This window comes from Nelumbo nucifera, chromosome 8 (assembly GCF_055504915.1).
Source record: "Nelumbo nucifera cultivar China Antique chromosome 8, China Antique-T2T, whole genome shotgun sequence".
Taxonomy (NCBI): domain Eukaryota; kingdom Viridiplantae; phylum Streptophyta; class Magnoliopsida; order Proteales; family Nelumbonaceae; genus Nelumbo; species Nelumbo nucifera.
In genome coordinates, this window is record NC_142656.1 from 41416415 (window position 1) to 41440380 (window position 23966).

At 42.1% G+C, this 23966-nt stretch overlaps 1 protein-coding gene across 1 annotated transcript in view; it reads right to left on the reverse strand.

Moving 5' to 3' along the window:
- Positions 1 to 2428: 2428 nt before the first annotated feature.
- The window catches only part of CAD1 (cinnamyl-alcohol dehydrogenase), an 84591-nt gene continuing 63053 nt past the window's right edge, over positions 2429 to 23966 (reverse strand). The window contains exons 5-7 of the mRNA XM_088892787.1: positions 3262 to 3547; positions 3029 to 3179; positions 2429 to 2943 (exon numbers count right to left, since the gene is read on the reverse strand). Of these exons, the coding sequence (XP_088748913.1) occupies positions 2747 to 2943; positions 3029 to 3179; positions 3262 to 3547 (634 nt within the window). The 3' untranslated portion in view covers positions 2429 to 2746. The remainder of the gene's footprint in view (positions 2944 to 3028; positions 3180 to 3261; positions 3548 to 23966) is intronic.

The window sequence follows — 23966 nt, forward strand, 5'->3', positions numbered from 1 at the left end:
GTGATTTCAACTTTCCTCTCCTTGTAGCAGTTACAACCTAAAGCCATAAAAATTCCAAGGTTCTGGATAGCCGCAGCAGTGGGAATATTACCCACTAAAATTTTCCAGCAATGAATGACCATCTTCATTGGGATCCATCGGTTTCATAAAATTTTTCACTACAAAACCTGATTGGCTACGAGTCTAACATCTTTCATAACCGAACGATTCCAACTGTTTGGTTGGGTGAAATCGGAATCCCATTCCCATTCCTGCTGGAATGGCATTCCCCCATTTGAGGGAATGGCCATTCCTTGCCCCTTCCTTGGGAATGAAACCCCATGCCTTCTGATTTTAATTCTCATTCCTATTCCCCTCTAAACCAAACAGACTATGAGAATGGACCATTTCGATTCTGATTTAGAAAGATTTTGATTCTGATTCTGATTCTGATTCCGACTGCAAACCCAACTTCAACTGTAAATCCAAGGCAGCAATCTCTTCCCTAATAGATGGCTCCAGATTATTGTTAATAGAGTTCCAATTCCATGCACCCGAGGAGTCAAGAACATCACATAATCTGAGTGAGGTATCCACCTCGGCAGGGTTTTGGGCATGCCATAATAATGGTCTATTGGAAAACCAGTTCTCAAGCCAGAAATTCATTTTAGCCTCTCTAACGTGCCAAGTCAATTAAAGTATAAAACTCTTCCAGTAAAGAAATTTTTTTCTTCCATGTAGAGGAACCTTTGTAATGCTGATTCTTGGTGAGGGCATTGATCAACTTGGATTGGAAGAAACTGGGCCAAGCCCCTTCTATATTTAGTGTTCTCCACAAAGCTTTAAGCCTAAAGACTTTATTGACATCACGTAGTTGCCTTAAGCCTAGGCCACCCTCAACATTCCTGCAAACATCTTTCCAAGAAACCCAACTATGCTTGCTATCCTCACTCGGACTTGACCATAAGAATTTGTTTAGAAGTCTCTCCATTCTAGAGATGGTGAGTTTCGGCAACTCCAGAGCCATCATCATGTAAATATTCATAGAAGCCATAACATGTTTATGCAAAATAAGCTTGCCCCCTGAAGAAAGAAGTCGACCTTCCCAAGAAGCAATTTTGTTCTGAAATTTAGCAAAAAGTTCCTCAAACATATAGGGTATGGCCTTACCTTTATGAATTGGCGCTCCAAGGTTCGTACAAGAGAGGGTGTTTCTCAAAACCTAACGCAACCTTTACTACATTACAACGAGCATTCGAGGCTTTGGAGGATATATAAAAAGCACTCTAACTCAGGTTAATTTTTTGCCTGGAATGTTCATATTGTTTGAGGAAATCCATGAGTTTCACTAGAGCACTCTCAGTACCATTTACAAAAATAATGGTGTTGTCTGTGTATAAATAGTGAGTGATACATGAGCATCCTCGAGGAACCCGATATAAAGAGAAGGGTTATCCAAAAACAAATGAGAAAGCCCTCTACTTAAAACTTCTTCGGCTATAATAAAGAGGTAGGGAAATAAATGCTTGTTTTTTAAAATAAACATGTGAAAAAGCTTGATGCCAAATGCAAATAAGTGTTTATTCGAATAAATACTTATTTTTAAGCACTTATTCAATAAACACTTATTTTTAACATAAACACTCCCAAACATGGCCTAAAATAGGCCTCTTTATTGTTAAGAAAGAATCTTAATCGAATTAGAACCTTCCTTTTTCTCAACAAACTAGATTTGGAATGCTTATTCTTAAAAAGCTATGAATAAGGTAGCTTATAGGGTGTGGAACTCATAGGAACCAAATTTGACCCAACAAAAGTGAAAACCCATCCCTGAAATCAAATCCCTAGGATGCCACTATGGTCTAATTCTCCTCAAGAAATCGCACCAAGCAAATCGGCTCGACATTCAGCCTTTTATGTCCAAGCTCCACCACTCTTGGAGCCCAAATCCATTAGTCCAAATTGGGGCATGTCAATCAGGTTCTTGAGCCTACTCAACACTTGCACCATAATAGATGCCTTACACTATAATTTGGGGTAGATTTAATCCTTACTCTGGAAAATACAGTATTATGTTTTCTACCATGAGGGAAATCCCAGGAAAAATACTTTGCAAACTAGTGTAGAAAATAAAGTATTTATTAATATAAATACATTTTATAAAACAAACTCTTTTGAAACCCACTATTGGTGGATTTGCATATCCATCAGAGAAAACATATTTGGGGTATTTACGGGACTATATACAATTATCTAGATATTCCACCAATCATAAAATCTAAGAATAATTTGGATCGGTTCAGTTTAGAATATCACAAAACACTCACACTCATACCTTGAATTTGACTCTAGTGGTTGAGACAAACCACTCTTCAAAGGAATACAAAAGTATCAACCTTGTCAGAATAAGCTAGATGCACTGATTGAGAACATTTAGCCTACACACCAATTATGAATATCTCTAACCAATTTAATGATTATCAAAATTCTAAAATATAGATTGAGAATTATTATACAGAAACACACCCAATAACACATGTAATAAAGTAGGAAAAAATTTATAAAATCAGTCTACATCTCATATTAGACCCTGGCATACATTGGCAAACACCTATCACTTAAAAATGTCAGATACCTTTTTCTTTTATTTATATTCTTGGAAAAATCCATCTGTATATGGTCTAAAGCCCAGAAGCTGCTCCATACCCTAGGACATTAAAAACGCACAGTGAGTAGAGAGGGCGAGATACCCTTTTTCTTTCCTGCATCACTTCATGGTGTTCTCAATATCAATAACAAAACGGTACTTCACATCCCTTTTTATTACTCTCTCCAGAGCTTCATTCACATACTGAATAGGGATAACTTCAATTTCAGGGTATACTTTATGTGCTGCACAGAAATTTATCATTTCTTGTGTCTCTCTTGTGCCACCTGTTACACTACCAGAAACAGTTTTCATACCTGCCAATTGCCAAAATCAATTTGTGTTATTTGATAAATGAAGCAAATACATTGTCAGGTTTCAAAGGATTGCAAGATGGAATACCTATATTAAGGCTTGCAGGATAGAATTTGACCTCGCTTGGAAAACCCACCAAGACTAAAACACCGTAAGTCTTCAAAAGCGACATGTACGGATCAAATGGATGATCTCCAGATGCAGTGTCAATTATGAAGTCAAGAGATTTTCCCGCGGCCTGTAAAGAGAAGGTTAAAAAATAAAAAATAGAAAATAAACTGCAAAGGACATATTAATAACTGCTTCTAAATGAATATTACCTGCATCTGCTCCGGATCAGACGAAAGCACAAATTTGTTTGCTTTAAGAAGATTCAAGGCCTCCTCTTTCTTGGACATGCTTGTGCTGAAAACTGTTACATGTAGTCCAAATGCCTTTCCAAACTTCACTGCCATATGACCAAGGCCTCCTAACCCAATTACCCCAAGGGATTTACCAGGTTGGTTCATCTTATGGCGCATCATGGGACTGTAGACTGTAATTCCAGCACAGAGCAAGGGTGCAGCTGAAGCTAATGGGTAATCATCAGGTATCCTATAGCAATACCTGTTGAAGTAACACCAATGACATTGGTCATATCTGGTTAAATAGAATCAACTTTCTATCAGCAGGGAGTCGATTCAAATTATTTTGGCAAATTGAGACCATGAAAAAGAATGTTAAATTAGATTTAATGTAAACTAAATAATGACTATAATCCACAAAAGCACAACGTCAATGGCTAGAAAGATGGAATGAAATTATAAAATCTTGTCCTCTTAACCAAAAAGAAAAACTGAAACTTTTGCACTAAAATTCCCACTTCAGCAAAGATGAAGTGGACCAAATGGTATAACAGTCATGACCAGAAAATATATTGCCATTATGTCATAAGCACTTCATAAATCAGTCTGATGTAAATTTTGCTAATTAGTGGTCAGGCATATGGACCAAACATTTATCATCATCATCATCCATGCCATATCCCAACTATATGGGGTTGGCTGAGTTCCATAAACATTCTAACTGCAAAAAACTGAAGACTTGAGTAGAATTCTTTTTCTGTTGGATTACAATCTCCAAAAGCAAGAAGTATATAGAACACAATTGCAAAACATAGGGAAAGGCAGTTATTTTGAGAAAATAAAATTTTGGAAAAAAGACCATAGTTTTGTCCACAGACCTGAATCATGGCTAATAGGTTTTCAAGGAACTGATCAAGAAGAGAGGTAAGCTATTCAGGTCAGATAGGCTCCTCTAGATGACCTTACCTATTTCTTCAACGTGTCAGAGTTGTTCACCTAATGACTAAAACTACCTGCCATCATATAGGTGATCATTGAAACTCATCATTTCTTCACTAGCCCAGTCCATGTCAGCCTTATGCCCCACCTTCTAATGGAAAAAAAATTAAATAATAATAGAAAATTATTGGGGTTTTCTCTTTGCTACATTATCCACTCAAATGTTCTATTGTTCAAGTAGAAGTCCTATAAAAAGGTTTATCGAGGGCACACAACAAGATACAGATGGGTTTTGCACCTCAACCATAACCATATGAAAGATTCCTCAGTTATTCACACTCCTCTAAAGGCTCGACTTCCACGCCCATTCCCATTAATGGAACACTTTCTCTACATTTATGAATTGAATGCTTAGAAAAGAAACACAAAATCAATGCAATAGTTGCATCTTATTATTACATCATCATCAACAGCAGCAACATCAATATCATCATCATCATTTAAGGCCTTCTCCCAACTATTTGGGGTTGACTACATAAATCCTATTCCACCATTCTATTCTATTCAGTGTCTTATTATAATATTTGTTTTACCACAGGCAATTACTTCCAGACAAGATAGATTAGAAAGGAAATTAGATGATTTTTATTTCATCACTGGTAAATGAAAAGGATTTATAGACTATACATTGAGATTATGGTATTTGGAAATAGGGATGGGGTTATGATATCTTTGGAGGGCATGTACTGGTAAAGAACCAAGACCAAATATTGCAATTTGCACATGATCCTCTCTTCATGTGGCAAGTTTCAGTACAGTGGCCCCTGCCACATTGCCTTAAAAAGTATCCTTTTCTCTATACCACTCACTTTCTAAAAGATGTGGGCGATTTCATCATATGGACTTCTTGCCTGCCTCTGTAACTGTAGAGAACACTGATGTGGGCCCCACAGCTATGGTCCCACTGTGTTCGTAGGGTAGAATGTGTTCTAGTCATCCTAGGGTTAGCTGGTGGTCAGTTGGTTATTTCAATTGCTATTTATTTCAGTTTTATTTTGTTCTATTTGTCATGTAAATACTAAGGGCAGATCTGTCCTTTCCATGTAATGAGCATAACCTATAAATACTAAATAGAAGTGGCGGCGGCAGAACATTCAAATTCTGTCCCTCCTTTCAACCCTTTGTGTTCTACAGTTCTCTCTTCTCTTCCTCTTCTCTTATCTCCTCTTCTCTACATTTTCCTTCTATTTTCGAACCTGAAATCTATTAGGGTTCAAGGCTGATAGCAGTCTTGAACTTCTACATGGTATCAGAGCATGGTTAGGGTTTCTCATGTGAGTCTAGTCCAACCGACCACATGAGAACCATCTAGGGCTGGAAGCTGAGAAAGTAGAGTTCGTTGACTGATTCTTGGAGATCACCAGGGGGTTTAGCAGCTGTTGAAGACTTGCCACGGTTGCAAAGTGTTGGTGATCAGGAAGAATCAGAGAGGACTAGGGTTCGGGTAACCTTGGAAGGCAGCGAACATCATTCTCTTATAAGTTATTTTATTTTCTAAGAGAAGTACTATCAGAGGAGATAGGTTGGACCTATCTAGAAAGGGCGGCCGAACCATTCTAGGGTTTTCTTCTTTCTATTCTCTAGGGTTTGGTCTTAACCCTGCGGCAAACCCTACTAATCTTGCTGCAAACCCTGCTGCTGGGCCGAGTCTTGTGATCTACCTGTGAAGCTCTTCTTAAGTTTTTTTTTTTTGTTTCAGCATTGATCAGTTTTAGGGTTTCATATTAACCCTACTACAAGTCTTATCTGTTGGTACTGATTGGAATGTGCGGCTGAGATTTTTTTAAGGACTGATTAAAACCCTAATTCTGCTTCAGCATATCAAATTGTATTCAGATCTTTTTTGGGGTTTCGAACTCTTTTAAGGAGTGAAAACCATACGGACTGTTGCTGTTGTGTTTGCTAATTGGTTTCAGATCAGACTTATACTGGTTTCATGCACATATACCGTGCATACAGATTAGTTTTATACGTTTTTTTTATTGTGATTGATAGAAGTGCTGTTCTTCGACTGTAGTAACCCTAATTTTTGAGACTACTGGTTCTTGAACGAAATGGAGTTTAAAAATCAGGCAGAAGGCAGTTCTGGGAACAACAGTTATGGTAGTGTTTCTGAGACAGGTTTTCAGATTACAACCGTAAGATTTGATGGATCAAACTATTTGGAATGGGCCCAATCAGCCATGATGGCTATTGGGGGAAGGGGTAAATTAGGGTATCTCTTGGGAGATGTGAAAGAACCTTCCAAGGGAGACCCCATGTATACCAAGTGGGTCCAAGAAAACTACTTGGTTATGACATGGCTGTGTAATTCTATGCAGCCTCATATCAGCTGAAATTACTTGTGGGCAAAGACAGCCAAGGAGATATGGGATGTTATGAAAGAAACTTATTCCCAACCCCTTAATGTTGCCAGAGCTTATGAATTGAAATGTGAGGTGAACACTCTTAAACAAGGAGAGAAACCAGTTTCGGTCTACTTCTCTACCTTGAAGTCCCTGTGGCATGAGATTGATCACTTAGAGACTCTTGAGTGGGAGAGTCCCAAAGATGCACAGACCCATAGAAAGCAAGTCGAGACAAACAGGGTGTTTGAGTTTCTGGCAGGTCTGAATTCAGAGTATGATATTGTGCGGCAACAGATATTGACCAGAGATAGTGTGACTCTCTCCCAGGCATACTCCTTAGTGCATAGTGAAGAGACCAGGAGGAAAGTCATGATGCAACCTCAGCCTCTTACACCAGCCCTTGTAGCTGTTAAACCCAAATCAGGAGGTGATTCAGAAAGGGACAGGAAGAAGGAAGATAAAAGAGATGTGGTATGTGAGCATTGTAAGAAACCTAAACACACAAAAGAAACATGTTGGAAACTGCATCCTCATTTGGTCCCGACAAAGTTGAGAAGCAAGAAGGGTAATGCTCATGTGGCCGTGAACATTGATTCAGCATCCTCGTCTAGCACAAGAGGCACACCTTTAGAGACCTTAGCTGCAGTTCGGGCTGCTTTAATACAGTTGGAAAAGGAAGTTGGGGAACTCAGCTCAGCCACCGCAGTCATCATCAGCCCCTGCCACATCTGCTTTCGCACATTCAGGTACTCGAGCCTCAGCCTACCATGCCTCAGCTCCAGGTACTACTGAACCCTGTTGGGTAATAGATTCAGGTGCATCCGACCATATGACTAGCTTGCCTTCATTGTTTACCACTTATCATTTGTCTTCTAGTAGGGATAAAGTATCTATTGCTGATGCTTCTCTTGTCCCCATTTCTGGCAAGAGTGACACCAAGCTATCGAATACTATCTCCTTGTCTTCTGTCTTGCATGTTCCTAAGCTTGATACTAACCTTCTTTCAGTTAGTAGTATTACCAAACATATGAACTGCTCAGTAGCTTTCTTCCCTGACCGATGTGTTTTTCAGGACCTGGAGACGAAGAAGGTGATTGGGACTGGCCGTGAGACGAATGGGATCTATCTGCTCGGGGAGAGTTCTCGTCGGGAAGAGTCAGTGGATAAGAAGTCACTTGTTTCTCAGAGTGTGAATCCGGTTATGCTTTGGCATAACCGATTGGGTCATTTGTCTTTTCGATCCTTAAAGAGTTTGTTTCCTACTTTGTTTGACTCTGTTGAGCTGTCCTAGTTGAAATGTGAAAGTTGTGAGTTTGCTAAAACATGGTAGAAACTCTTATTCATTGAGTAATAAAAGGAGTAATAGTTCTTTTGATATTGTGCATACTGATGTTTGGGGGCCATATCATATCCCTTCTATGGGTGGGTACAGATATTTTTTGTTATTAGTTGATGACCATACTCGGTTTTCTTGGGTTTATCTTATGCGTTCACGAGATGAGGTTCCCCCCCTGACCCAAAACTTCCACCAAATGATCCTAACCCAGTTTGATGCCAAGATCGAAGTTCTTAGATCTGATAATGCAAAGGAATACTTTGCTAAGCCATTGGCATCTTACCTTCTTAATCATGGGGTTATCCACCAGAGCACTTGCCCTCATACACCTCAGCAGAATGGGGTTGCAGAAAGGAAGAATAGGCACATCTTGGAGGTGGCTATAAGTATTATGTTTACCTCCAATGTCCCTATTCGCTTCTGGGGTGATGCTATCCTCACGGCGGTATATCTTATTAATCGGGTTCCTTCCCGAGTTCTTGATATGAAACCTCCTTTTTCCCTTCTATACCCAAATGAGGAGTTGTTTATTGTTCCCCTTAAAACATTTGGTTGTACCTGTTTTGTTCAACTTCTCGGACCCCATCACTCCAAGTTCGAACCAAAGCCCTCCAAATGCATCTTTCTTGGTTATGCACAAACTCAAAAGGGTTATTGTTGCTATGATCCTGTCTTAGGGAAGAAGTTTGTCTCCATGGATGTCACTTTCTTTGAGGAGACACCCTATTATTCTCGGGTTTCTCCTCAGGGGGAGAGCAGTGAGAGTGGGGATTTGGGTCCTTTTCTTCAGGGGGAGTGCAGTGAGGGTAGGGTTAATACTTTTGGGGCTGTTCCTTTACCTCTTCCATTGGGTGATGAGGGCTGCAGTAGTGAGGGTGATCAGAGGGATCAGGAGTTGAGAGTCTATCACAGGCGATGCAGGCAGGTTGATCCCGATCATCAGCAATCCAAGCCAACTCCAACCTCTTCTGCGGCTCCAAGTCCTGGTATTACAGTCCCAGGGCCCACAGAGACTCCTTCCACTGTTGCCACTTCACCTCCTGCAGATGACCTTGATCTTCCCATTGCCATCCGTAAAGGGAAACGACATTGCACCACATCTACAGCCCACTGCATTTCCCAGTTTTTATCCTATGATCGCCTATCTCCCTCCTACAGGTCCTATCTTGTTAGACAGTTTTGTATGCCCTTAGCTTCAATTAGAATGATGTACTTTATGAGTTTATTGTAAATGAATAAAGATACATATTTGATTCATGTTCCCTTGGTATGTTTCTGTGTAATACCCTTAAACTGGACACTTAATGAGACTCGTGTTAGTTTAGAATGTTCACAGCCAGTGGGTCGGTCTGGGGAGACCTATCCTGACAAGGCTGACACTATGGTGCCACCAAGTCGGTTGGGGTGGCCTGTCTCAGCTGCCAGGGTGAGACCCTAGGCACATATGGTGTAGGATTAATTGAATCTTTGAACTGGACCAGATTTCCAGTATTGCCCTGGACCTTGGAGATTGATGGGCAAAACTGGAAAGTTACACCCGACCCCTAGACTCGATTATGATACTACACTAGGTGTCGGATTGGGCTGTCTTTGATGTACCAATCAGTGAGATCCTTAGCGGGGGTCAAAACCTGGGTATGTTGGGACAGTCCGAGAATTCATCTGAGTGGGTGATCATAGTGACAGGATCAGCCCCTTTGTCGGACAAAGGTAATGATCGGGGATGCACTCTCACTGATGGAAACCAAGACTGCCGGCAGCCGATTTCAACCGTTGAGATTTGTTTTGCAAAATATATTTTATATAAGATATAAAAGTATATATGTATGGTTTCTAAATTGTTTGCAAGAAGGTTTTAATTCCCGGGATCCATATAAGTGGAGAGTGCAACACTGTTCCTTGCAGCCGAGGGAGAGGTCCTCTCTTGTCGGGCAGTGTATGATCATTATGGGCTGAGAGGTTAAGTGTAAGACCATTGAGGTTAATACCTGATGGGCTAATCTTGCATCTGCCCACAGTCCCTGGGTGTTACAAGGTGGCTTGGCCCAGGGACCTCTTAGGGTAAGTGTTGGGCCCGTAGAGCCCATTTGATGGGTTTCAGGGGGTGCACTGTCTTTAACAGTGTATTCGGCCAGGCCTTGTAACAAAGGCTGGGCCGAACCCATGTGGCTGATGTGTAGATCAATGCTTGGGTCCCACGCCATACAAGGAAGGCCAACTGGGCAGCAGTTAAGAGGGTTAAGTGAGCACATAAGCTTAATGGGCCTAAAGCCCATTTCGAACTGGGCTGCTTATTTAGTTAATAAAGGGGCGAAATCTAAAGTGGATCAGCTAATAGGATTGGGCTTAGACCCTATCCACTTAGAGAGTCCAAGATCTAAATAAGATTTAGATATGGAAACCTCCTAATCAGATTAGGAGATGGCTGATCTGATCTCCAGATAAGATAAGGATTATCCCTTATCACTTAAAGGGACTTCTAAACCAAATATGATTTGGATTAGCAACTCCTAATCTGATTAGGAGCTAATCCCTTTAAGACTATAAAAGAAGGGGGCGGCAGCCTTTAGAGACACAATACACACAGATCATCAGGTTTCTTTAGTGCTGAAATCTAGAAGAGAGAATTCTGCTCCCTGCAAATACTCTCTTGCCGCCTCCCTGTTCTTGCCGCCCTGCTTTCCAGTTCGATCTCCACTTGTGGGAGAAGTCAAGATTGGATCTTGACATCAGTCCTTTGAGAAAGGATTGAAAGGAAGCTGTGCTCACGTGCCATCTTGCTGATTCTTGTGAAGGACAGAGTTCTTGGAGAAGAACACTGCTGATTCTGCTCCACCTGCACTGCGCCATCTTCAGTGGGAGCAGTCTTTGGATCCTTCCTTGGGCGTGAACACCTTCGTTGGGAGATATTACTTCTCCGTATCAGGTATAATCCTTCCCACTTCTTTTTGGTTCAGATCTGGTTCAGTTTATGGTTCAGAATTGATCCTTGAAAATATGATTTTCTAAATGGGGAATACGATTCCCAGTTGAAGGGAGAGAAAAATTTTTGAAATTCGCCCCTTATTCCGCAATCTTTTGGGCGTCCATAGGATGGATCTCTCACCCCTTCATATCTTACTTCCGTTGCCAATGTCCCTATTCCAAGAACAGTGCAAGAAGCCCTATCAGTCCCAGAGTGGAGAGGTGCAATGCAAGTTGAAATGGATGCCCTGTTGAAAAATAATACCTGGGAGCTAGTTGATCTGCCCAAAGGAAAGAAACCAGTTGGATGCAGATGGGTATTTACTGTGAAGCACAATGCGGATGGCTCCATTGAGAGGTACAAAGCTCGACTAGTTGCAAAAGGGTTCACCCAAACTTATGGTATAGATTACTTGGAGACCTTTGCCCCGGTAGCCAAGATGACCACAATTCGAGTTCTATTATCTCTTGCAGCAAGCCACACTTGGCCTTTGTACCAAATGGACGTTAAAAATGCTTTTCTGAATGGAGACCTGCAGGAAGAGGTTTACATGCAGTTGCCTCCTGGATTCTATGATACTGAGACAGGTAAGAAGGTCTGTTGGCTCAATAAGGCATTGTATGGTTTGAAGTTCGGTTATGTACAAGCCCAGTTAGATCATACACTGTTCATCAAGAGGGTGGAGTCCTCTCTCACACTACTTGCAGTATATGTTGATGATATTGTGGTGACACGAAATGATAGCCATGAGATTGAGTCCCTCAAACAGCTCCTTCATCAAGAGTTTGAGGTGAAAGATCTTGGTGCACTATGGTATTTTTTGGGTATTGAGGTTGCTAGATCTAAACAGGGGATCTTTGTCTCTCAGAGGAAATATGTTCTAGATCTATTGGCGGAAACTGGAAAGTTAGGTGTCAAGCCTGTGGATACACCCATTGAACAGAACCACAGGATTAGTGCAGAGAGTGGGGAGCCTCTTGAAGACAAAGTTATGTTCCAACGATTAGTGGGAAAGCTCCTATATCTCTGCCTCACTCGGCCAGATATCAGTTATGCAATTAGTGTTGTCAACCAGTACATGCATTCTCCTAGAACCACGCATCTTCTTGCAATAGAAAGAATATTAGCATACTTGAAGAGATGCCCGGGTAGAGGTATACTGTTCAAGAACAATGACCACATGAGGGTGGAGGTCTATACGGATGCCGATTGGGCTGGGAGTGTTGATGACAGAAGGTCTACCTCTGGATATTGTGCCCTTGTGAGAGGTAACCTTGTCTCTTGGAGGAGTAAAAAACAGAGTGTTGTCTCCCGATCTAGTGCTGAAGCTGAATACAGGTCAATGGCTAATGGAGTGGCTGAAATTCTATGGCTGAGATCACTACTTGAGGAGTTGGGTATTGAGTATGAGAAGCCCCTGATGCTGTATTGTGATAATCAAGCGGCTATTAATATAGCACACAATCCGGTGCAGCATGACAGAACTAAACATATTGAAGTTGATCGATATTTTGTACAAGAGAGGGTCTCATCACAAAAAGTGTCTCCCGTACATCACATCCAACATGCAGCTAGCAGATATCCTTGTTAGAATGATATGCTAGAAGGCTTGAGTGTGTTCGGCTGATAAGAATTCTTATTAGCCCATTCTTATGTTAATCTTGTCTTGTAACTGGGCCTTTACTAATGGGCCTAATCTTGTTTATGTCTTAAGTCTTCTGGGTGTCCCATCACTAATCAGGGGTATCCCAGTAATTTCTTGTACTTTGTACTTCACTTATATATATAAATAAAGGCATGGTCGACTGGAAGTACAGTTTGACATTTCAGCATCTCTTCTTCTTCTCCTCTTCTCTGCTACTTCGACTATAGTGGTTCAGCTTTCATGGTATCAGAGCATTGAGCCTTTCCTGGTTACTGCCGACGCCATCTCATCTTTCTTGCTGTATTTCACATTCTTTTTTATCTGGGTTGCTGCTGTGAAACCCCAGGTTGCAGGAGAACAACACAAGGTTTGACCTAGGGTTTCCCTTGGTTGTAGGGCGCAAGGGAGGTAAGACCCTGAAGCTGGAGTCCTACTAGTTTCTAGTAGTTAGCAGCTGAAAAAGAAGAGGTCTGTATAAGACAGACCTAGTTGAGGACTGATTTCAGCAGTCCTAGTGTTGTCTGTAAGGAGGGGAACTCCTTTTACAGTAGCAGTACTCGAAGTTCAAGTGGAGTCTACATAGCACAGGTCAGTTACCAGCCCAGAACACTTTTTGCTGCTGTAACAGAGCTGCTTCAGAACTGTGACAGTCTCAGCAAGTCTGAAACTGTGTTGCGAGCTGTCAGGACCTGCTGAGATTACTTCGGCTAATCAGAACCTGCATCAGAACTGGTTCAGAAAAACCTTTACAGAACTGTGGCGACTTCAGTTACAGATCATTTCCAGGTCGGTTACCAGCCCTACTCCAGCTCTGTGAACTGGTTCAGTTACAGAATTTTTTTTTATCCTTGCTGCTGTACCCGAACTGGTTTAGTCCAAGTGAAGCCTATCCGGTGTGCTACCAGCACTGTGAACTCTGAGGTGAAGCCTATCTGGTGTGCTATCAGCACTGTGAACTCTGAGGTGAAGCCTATCTGGTGTGCTATCAGCACTGTGAACTCTGTGACTACTTCGGCCAGCCCTAACCAGAACCACAAACAGCACTGTGAACAACTTCTTGACCGAAGTTAGGATGTCATCACTATCCGGTGAAGTTTCTTCTAAAGATAACAGACCTGTTATAAGGTCCTCAAACCTGGAGAACCCTAATCTGCATAGCTTGCAGATTACAAGTGTGCTATTGGATGAGTATAACTTTAGAGAGTGGTCTGTCTCAGCAAGACTGTTTATTACCTCTCGTGACCTCACAGGCTATTTGGATGGAGATAAAAAGGAACCAGAAATCAGCAGCCCTGAATACACTGTGTGGCGCAAGGAAAATGCCACAGTTATGTCTTGGTTGCTGGCCTCCATGACTCCTCGGGTGGCCAGAACTGTTCATCACTTTCCTACAGCCACTAAAATCTAGGAGAAAGTATCTAAGACATATGGCCAAAAGAAGAATAATGCTAGAATCTACGGGCTGAACCAAGACATTGCAGCCCTAAGGCAAGGAGACATGTCTGTGGCAACATACTTTGCAACACTGGAAGGTCTCTGGGAAGAGCTTGACCATCACATGATTTTGGATTGGGAAAATGCCAGGGATAAGGAGAGGCATGACAAGCAGATTGAGGAGGGCAGAGCCTTCAAGTTCCTAGTAGGCTTAGACCCTATATATGAAGGTGTAAGGTCACAAATTCTAGGAAGAGATGAATTACCTGAGATTCATCATGTTTACTACCTGGTGAGGAATGAAGAAGTAAGGAGAAAGGAGATGCAGGTTGACTCCCAGACACAAGCAACAGAATTATCTAGGGAACATTCAGCCTTAGTCTCCACTAAGGGAAGCAGATTTTCAGACAAGGAGTCCCTCAAGTGTACCCATTGTGGTGGTGAGAAATACACAAAGGAGAAATGTTGGGTCTTGTACCCTCATCTGAAGCCAGCTGCTCTGAGAAAGGAAAAAAGGCAACATAAGGGCCACACAGCAAGTGGGAATCTTGCTACAAACAGCAGTAGTGACATCTCACAAAGTACTCAGCCAGTGTCCTCTTCCACCATAAAGCAGGTTGTTGATTCCTCTGGACCAAGTACCTTGGGCTTTACAGCTAGTGAGGTAGAGGTTCTCAGCCGGGCATTTGCCCGTCTGAAGAACAATCCTTTAGCTTCCACCTCTCTTGCCAAATCAGGTACAGCCTCTGCATTTAGTGCAACTAGTTCCATTAATTCTAGCTCTTGGGTGATTGACTCAGGAGCCCCTGACCATATGACACATATGTCCTCATTATTCTCCTCATATCATTTATTGTCTAGCCAGGATAAGATGAGAGTAGCTGATGGGTCCCTCTCCACCATCTTGGGAAAGGGAGTGGTTGACCTAAGCAAGGATCTCTCTCTTAAATCAGTCTTACATGTTCCTAGTCTTACATCAAATTTTGTTGTCTGTTTCATAGCTTACAAGAAATTTGAACTGCAGTATAACCTTTTTTCCCTCTCATTGTGTTTTCTAGGACAGATTGACGAGGAGAACGATTGGGAGTGGTCATGAGTATGAGGGCCTCTACTATTTTGATGCAGATGTTAGTTCAGCACTGCAAGCTTCTGCTACTATTAGTCCAGAAAGTGTGGAGTCAAGAGCTAGGCTGCACTTGTGGCATGCTAGGCTGGGTCATTTGTCTTTTTCTTCTTTAGCAATGTTGTTTCCCGATTTATGTAAGGGCATTCCGAGTCAAAGTTTAGTTTGTGATGTGTGTCAAATGTCAAAACAATGCAGATCAATGTATCCAATTTCTAGTAATGAAATTCAAGCCCCTTTTGATTTGGTCCATTCTGATGTTTGGGGTCCTTCACCCATTGTCTCCATTGATGGCTTCCGTTATTTTATCAGTTTTATTGACCATTATTCTCGGTGCACTTGGATTTATCTGTTAAAAGGACGTGAAGTTCCATGGATAACTATGATGTTTTGCAAGATGGTTGAAACACAATTTGATAAGAAGATTAAACAATTCCGTTCAGACAATGCAACTGAATATTTTGAAAGATCCCTGAACTCATTCATGGAAGACGAAAGCATGTTACATCAATCATCATGTGCTTACACCCCTCAGCAAAATGGAGTTGCTGAGCGCAAGAACAGGCACCTAATGGAGACATCTTGAGCTCTACTTTTCTAGCACAATGTGCCCAAGCAATATTGGTCTCAAGCTGTTCTCACTGCATCATACTTGATAAATCGGATGTCATCTAAGGTACTGGGTATGAAGACCCCTTTCTCTGTGTTGTGTCCCACTCTTCCAAAATTTCCTCTTCCTCCACGGGTTTTTGGATGGTACATGCTTCATACATGTGAAGGATCCAAAGAAAACCAAGCTGGATCCGAAGGCTACAAAGGGAATTTTTTTGGGTTACTCTCCTACGCAAAAGGGGTATAAGTGTTATGATCCTGTCTCCAAGAAAAAATATGTCACCAGAGATGTAGTCTTTTTTGAGTCTCAACCCTATTTCAAATCTTCTCAGAATCCTCTTCAGGGGGAGACTAGTGGGATGGAAGAGGATTCTCATTCTCCCTTCTTTTTTGTTCCCCTTTCATCACCTTCCACTACTCCTAGCAGTAACATTCCGGGTCGACCTAGTGAGACTCCCGCTGTGCCAGTTACATCTCCAGCTTCAGCTGATGCTCCTGATGATTCCAGCAGGCAAGAGAAAGAGATACTTACATACAGTAGAAGGAAGAAGGGCCCTCAACCTCATGATTGCAACCAGTTGAACTCAGATCAATCTGTCTCTGCAATCCAAGGTAATTCTGACTCTCTCAATTCAGATTTGGATCTTCCCATTGCTCTCCATAAGCCTGTTCGTTCTTGTACCACTCGGCATTCCATAGCTGATTATGTCTCTTACTCACATTTATCACATGCCTATCATTCCTTTGTGTCTGCTCTTTCCTCTGTATGTGTCCCTTCCAGATATTCAAAGGCGGTATCTGATCCAAGGTGGAAAGAAGCCATGAATGAAGAGATGAAAGCCCTAATGAAAGCAAGAACGTGGGAATTGGTGGACCTGCCAGAAGAGAAAGGTACTGTTGGGTGCAAGTGGGTATTCATAGTAAAACACAGGGAAGATGGGTCAATTGAAAGATACAAGGCCAGACTTGTGGCAAAGGGATTTACACAAAAGGAAGGAATTGACTACAAGGAAACCTTTGCCCCGGTAGCAAAGCTCAACACAATCAGGGTTCTACTGTCATTAGCTGCAAAATTCTCTTGGGAACTTCATCAGCTGGATGTGAAGAATGCTTTCCTAAATGGTGATCTACATGAAGAGGTTTTCATGGAACCCCCACCTGGATATAATGTTGGAAAAAAGGTGTGTAAACTAAGGAAAGCTTTGTATGGCTTGAAGCAATCTCCCCGGGCATGGTTTGAGAGACTTTGTACGGCTATGAAGAAAGTGGGGTACACTCAGAGCAGTGCGGATCATACATTGTTTACAAGGAGACAGGATGAAAAACTTACAGCTCTCATTGTCTATGTGGATGATATGGTGATCACTGGAAATGATGTGAAAGAGATGAAGAGGCTGAAGGAGTTCTTAGCTTCAGAATTTGAGATCAAGGACCTGGGAAATTTGAGATATTTTCTTGGGATTGAAGTTGCTAGATCAAGAGAAGGAATCTACATATGTCAATGAAAATATGTGCTAGATCTCCTAGAAGAAACAGGCATGAAGGGGTGCAGGCCAACAGACACACCAATAGAACTGAACCATGGATTACAAGAATCAATGGGTGAGGAATACTACGATAAGGAAAGGTACCAAAAATTGGTAGGAAAACTGATATACCTATCCCTCACTCGGCCAGACATTGCCTATGCAGTGCATGTTGTCAGTCAATTCATGCACTCACCAAAGACTCCTCATATGAGAGCAGTGGAAAGAATTCTAAGATACTTGAAAACTTGCCCAGGGAAAGGAATTCTATTCAGGAAGAACAACAGACTTGGAATTGAAGCCTACACTGATGCTGATTGGGCTGGGTTTGTTGGAGACAGAAAATCATCCTCAGGTTACTGCACATTCTTGGGAGGAAACCTAGTCACATGGCGCAGTAAGAAGCAGAATGTTGTGGCTAGATCAAGTGCAGAAGCAGAATACCGAGCTATGGCACACGGGGTTGCTGAACTCTTATGGCTCAGAACTCTCCTTAATGAGCTTGGTATCAAGACTGAAGGTCCTCTCAAGTTGTATTGTGATAATAAAGTTGCTATCAACATTGCCAATAATCCAGTACAACATGACAGGACAAAACATATTGAAATTGATCGACACTTTGTAAGAGAGAGAATTGTTTCAGGGGAACTCTGTGTGCCTTATACTCCATCAGAAATGCAGATTGCAGATGTATTAATAAAAGGGCTGGCAACTACAAAGTTCAAGGACATACTTGGCAAGCTAAACATGATTGATATCCATGTTTAGCTTGAGGGGGAGTGTTAGAATGATATGTTAGAAGGCTTGAGTGTGTTCGGCTGATAAGAATTCTTATTAGCCCATTCTTATGTTAATCTTGTCTTGTAACTGGGCCTTTACTAATGGGCCTAATCTTGTTTATGTCTTAAGTCTTCTGGGTGTCCCATCACTAATCAGGGGTATCCCAGTATTTTCTTGTACTTTGTACTTCACTTATATATATAAATAAAGGCATGGTCGACTGGAAGTACAGTTCGACATTTCAGCATCTCTTCCTCTTCTCCTCTTCTCTGCTACTTCGACTACAGTGGTTCAGCTTTCAATCCTCACCAAAGCTGTACCAAGGAAGAAGCTAGAGGCGGATCTATCCAAGTTGGGAATGATAAACATTTATTCCCAACTTGAGGGGGAGTGTAGAGAACACTGATGTGGGCCCCACAGCTATGATCCCACTGTGTTTGTAGGGTAGAATGTATTCTAGTCATCCTAGGATTAGCTGGTGGTCAGTTGATTATTTCAGTTGTTATTTATTTCAGTTTTATTTTGTTCTATTTGTTATGTAAATACTAAGGACAGATCTGTCCTTTCCATGTAATGAGCACAACCTATAAATACTAAATAGAAGTGGCGGCAGAACATTTAGATTCTGTCCCTCCTTTCAACCCTTTGTGTTCTACAGTTCTCTCTTCTCTTCCTCTTCTCTTCTCTACATTTTCCTTCTATTTTCGAACCTGAAATCTATTAGGGTTTGTTAGAATGCTCGAATCAGGGGTATTTTGGTCATTCTGGTGTATCTTATTGAAAGTGAAATGTCTATTGTATCTGAGTTTAAGTTATGTGTCCCATCTTCTATGAGGGACAACATTGTCTTTCTTGTAACTTAAGTTTTATGAATAAAAGTCAAGTGGGTCGACTAGGAGAGAGTGACTTTCACTTTTCTCTCTTCTAGTCTGGCTGAACATTCTTCTCCTTCTTTCTCTTTTCTTTCTTCTTCCTTCTTCTCTGCTTTAACCTAGAATGAACTAGGGTTTATTCACATGGTATCAGAGCTGTAAGGTCGTATCCTTATTTTTTTCTTGTTGCTGTTCTCTTTCTGGGTTTGCCGCCAACTTTCACAGTCGTCTTCTTCATTTTCGATTGACCTGAGTGGAGGTTCGATAAGGGGCTGAAAAGGAGCTGTCGTTTTGTGGGTCTGGAGGTGAGAATGCCTCCAGTCGTTGCTGTGGTGGTCGTTGAAGTGGTATACTAAACCCTCTATTCAGTATCGAAGAGGGCTGAATGTGGACAGGTATGAACACTACTGTTGTTTGTCCAAGTAAGGGACTGTAAATGTTCTTGTTGCTTCAAAAGTTGGTTGTGGTGATGCTTGGTGTGACTGATATGCATTTCAGTCGTATTCCTCTGCATTCCTCTTCATATGTATGTTGAAAGAAGAGTTGTCGACTGCTGAGGTTCACAACAGCAGTAGTTTGGTGGTGGTTGTGTCGTGGTGATTGGTGGTAGTGGTGGTTGGGTCCTAGACCTTGTGTGAAGACTGAGTGATTTCAGCCTTAGTGTGTGGTGGTGAATGGTTTTGCAATGTGCAGCCCAGGGGTTTGATGTGAAGACTGAGTGATTTCAGTCTTAGTGTGTGGTGGTGAATGGTTTTGCAGTGTGCAGCCCAGGTGTTTGATGTGAAGACTGAGAGATTTCAGCCTTAGTGTGTGGTGTGTAATGTGTATTTAAAGCTGGGTTTGGTGGTGCTATAAGTGAGATAAGCCGTGTGAAAGAGTGTGTGGTTGTGTTGTATACTTGAAGGTGAAATAATGGAGATGGCTTCTTCCGTAGATGGAAATGACAACAAAACTAGCATCATGCTTTCTTCAGATTATATAAGTGTTCAAATGACATCCATCAAGTTGAATGGTGAGAACTATGTACCATGGGCAAAATCTGTGGAGGTGTTCTTGAAGGCCAAGAGGAAAGTAAAACATGTGAGGGAGGAGAAACCTTCCTCTAATTCTCCTGGGTTCAGTGATTGGGAACAAGATGATGCACAGATAATGACATGGCTTTGGAACAGCATGGAACCAAAGATTAGTGTGAACTTCATGTTCCTACATACAACCAAAGAGATCTGGGATCATGCTAAAAAGTTGTACTCTGGACAAGACAGCACAACTAGGGTATATCAGTTGTACCAAGAGTACTTCAATTTGAAGCAAGGAAGTCAAAGCTTAGAGGAGTACTATGCAAGTTTGAGGAACATCCGCAATGAGCTAAATGTGTATCACCCTCTAACATCAGATGTCCAGATCCAACAAAAGCAACGTGAACAGCTTGATGTGACTAGGTTTCTTGTGGACTTGAAGGTTGAGTATGAGCCTGTCAGAGCACAAATATTGGGGGGATCAGCTCTCCCTTCACTTGAAGAAGTTTTTGCCTGTCTCAAAAGGACATCCATTGAGCCGATGGAACATTCTTCCTTCTCTGATAGATCTGGTTTGGTAGTGACTAAAGGGAGTGGCCGTGGAAGTAGAAGTGGTGGTGGCAGCAGTGGCCCTCCAAGCAACCGTGGTGGACACATATTTAACCGGGCTAGTGGCCGGACTGGAGGCCGAGAGTCAGGGGGAGGCCGTGGAAGAGGAAGGAGTAATGCTCAAAGAAAATGTACACATTGTGGCTTAGAGGGGCACACATTTAATTTCTGCTATGATTTGCGTGGTCCACCCAACACTTGGGCTAACCATGCTACATCTAAGAGTAGTAGCACCATTACTGAAAGCCAGCAAACTGTCCCAACCCCCTCCACACCCGCTTGTGCTTCCGGGCAGGAAATGGTGAGTGTACCACGGGCAATGTATGAGCAGTTCCTTCAAACATCTCAGCAGAACACAACTACACTTGCCCATTCAGGTTGGCTTGCTTGGCTTCCAAAGCCTCACCCTGGATCATTGATTCCGGAGCCTCGGACCATATGTCTGGGACTCTTGATGTATTTTCTTCCCTTTCTCGCTCCTCCACATCTCAGTCAGTTACTCTTGCTAATGGTTCTACATCTCCTATTTGTGGTGTTGGTGATGTTGATTTCTCCTCCACGTCTTTAGCATCTGTTTTATATGTTCCTAAGTTTCCGTTTAATCTTATGTCTATTAGCAGATTAACCAAGTCTCTTGATTGTTCTGTAACCTTCTATTCTTCTTCTTGTGTGTTTCAGGATCTCAAGACGGGGAAGAAGATTGGTGGAGGGCATGAAGCAAGTGGTTTGTATTACCTTGATGGTGGTGGCCCCCCAATGGCTTTTCAGTCGTCTCTTACTCCTCTCCAATGGCACTGCAGACTCGGTCATCCCTCTCTCAAGTCTTTGAAGCTGCTAGTCCCTTCGTTGAGTCATCTTTCATCATTAGATTGTGAGTCATGTCAGTTGGGAAAACATCATCGAGTCTCATTTAGTCCAAGAATTGATAGTCGTGTCTCTAGTCCCTTTGCTTTAGTTCATTCTGATGTATGGGGTCCAGTTAAAGTTGTGTCATACAATGGGTTTAAGTACTTTGTAATCGTTGTTGATGACTTTTCAAGGATGACATGGATCTACCTTATGAAAGACCGTAGTGAATTGTTCTCTATTTTTCAGAAATTTCATGCTGAAATACGCACTCAATTTGGTGTTCATTTGAAAATACTTCGCTCCGATAATGCCAAAGAATACATCTCCTCACCATTTCAGCAATACCTAGAATATCATGGAATAATTCATCAAACTTCTTGTGCCTACACCCCGCAACAAAACGGTGTAGCTGAATGGAAAAATAGACATCTTCTTCAAACTGCTCGGTCCTTGATGATCAATATGCATGTCCCAAAGCATTTTTGGAGTGATGCTGTTCTTACATCCTGTTTTTTGATAAATCGGATGCCCATGTCAATCCTTGGAAGTCAATCCCCTTTCTTCGTGTTGTTTCCCACTTTGTCTCCCTTTCCTCTCACCCCAAGAGTCTTTGGCTGTGTTTGTTTTGTTCAACACTTGGGGCCTGGAGTAGACAAGTTAGATGCTCGAGCTACGAAGTGTATTTTTCTTGGCTACTCGATGACTCAGAAAGGGTATAAGTGTTATAACCCAAAATTTCATAAATCGTTTGTGCGCGCTCTGATGTCACCTTCTTTGAATCGGTTCCATTTTTCTCAGATGTCGGGGTCTCTTCTTCTCCCTCTGTGGTTCCTCTTCCTGTACCGGTTATGGACCCTCTTCTCGTAGCTCCCATTCCTACTACAGATGCACATCATACGCCTATTACTACAGAGAGGCCGCCAATTACTCAAGTGTATACCCGCAGAAGTGCTTCGGCCCCTCCTCCACTTCAGCACCTGTCGACAAATCCTGCTACTGCCCCTTCTCCCTCAAATCTTGATCTTCCTATTGCTTTGCGGAAAGGTAAACGTACCTGTACTTCTCATCCCATTTCAGACTATATTTCCACTGCTCACCTTTCTGCTTCTCATTGCAAGTTTATATCATTACTCTCATCGGTTCCCATTCCCAAGACTGTACAGGAAGCCCTTACCTCCCCAAGGTGGAGGCAAGCCATGGAAGAAGAACTCTCTGCTCTACAACATAATCACACGTGGGAACTCACCACCCTTCCTCCTGGTAAGCACACTGTTGAGTGTAAATGGGTCTATACAGTGAAGCATCTTCCTGATGGCAGTGTGGAACGATTGAAAGCACGGTTGGTGGCCAAGGGCTATTCTCAGTTATATGGTGTGGAATATATGGAGACATTCTCTCCTATGGCTAAAATTGGTTCAGTTCGGGTGTTGATCTCACTGGCTACTATGTATGATTGACCTCTCCTACAACTTGACATCAAAAATGCCTTTCTACATGGTGATCTTGTTGAGGAGGTGTATATGGAGCAACCACTAGGGTTTGTTGCTCAGGGGGAGGCTGGTAAGGTGTGCAAGCTCAAAAAGGCAATCTATGGACTGAAACAATCTCCTCGTGCATGGTTCGGCAGGTTCAGTGAAGTGGTGAAGGCCTCCCGGATGAAACAGTGTCAAGTTGATCATTCTGTGTTCAGCTATAACTCAAAAGATGGAAAAATCTTGCTAGTCGTGTATGTGGATGATATTGTCATAACTGGAAGTGACAGCAATGGAATTGACAGACTGAAATTCTTACAGGATCACTTCAATACGAAAGATCTGGGGAAGCTAAAGTACTTCTTAGGAATAGAAGTTGCGAGGTCAAAACAGGGGATCAACCTATGTCAGAGGAAATATGTTCTTGATCTACTTGAAGAAACAAGGTTGTTAGGTGCTAAACCAGCAGAGACTCCTATGGAACTCAATGCCAAGCTAAGTGTGGATGAGGGTGAAGAGTTTGATGATCCTAGAAGATACAGAAGGTTGGTGGGAAAGTTGAACTATCTGACCATTACCCGACCAGATATATCATTTGCTGTGAGTGTGGTGAGTCAGTTTATGCAACATCCCCGGGTTCCTCACTGGGAAGCTGTTCTAAGAATTGTTAGATACCTAAAGGGTGCTCCAGGTCGTGGTTTGTTATACCAAAAGGGAGGAACTCTTGAGATAGTAGGGTACACAGATGCTGATTGGGCTGGCTCTATATCAGACAGGAGGTCAACCACAGGGTGTACCTTCCTGGGTGGCAATCTTGTAACATGGAAGAGCAAGAAGCAAATAGTGGTGGCAAGAAGTAGTGCGGAAGCAGAATACAGGGCTATGGCCCATACCACATGTGAACTAGTATGGCTAAAGAACCTACTACAGGAGATGGGTTTCTCAATTGACAAACCCATGAAATTATACTGTGATAATCAAGCTGCCGTTCACATCTCATCCAATCCTGTCTTCCATGAAAGAACTAAACATATTGAGGTGGATTGTCACTTTGTGAGAGAGAAAGTGATAAGTGGGGTAATAACTATATCTCAT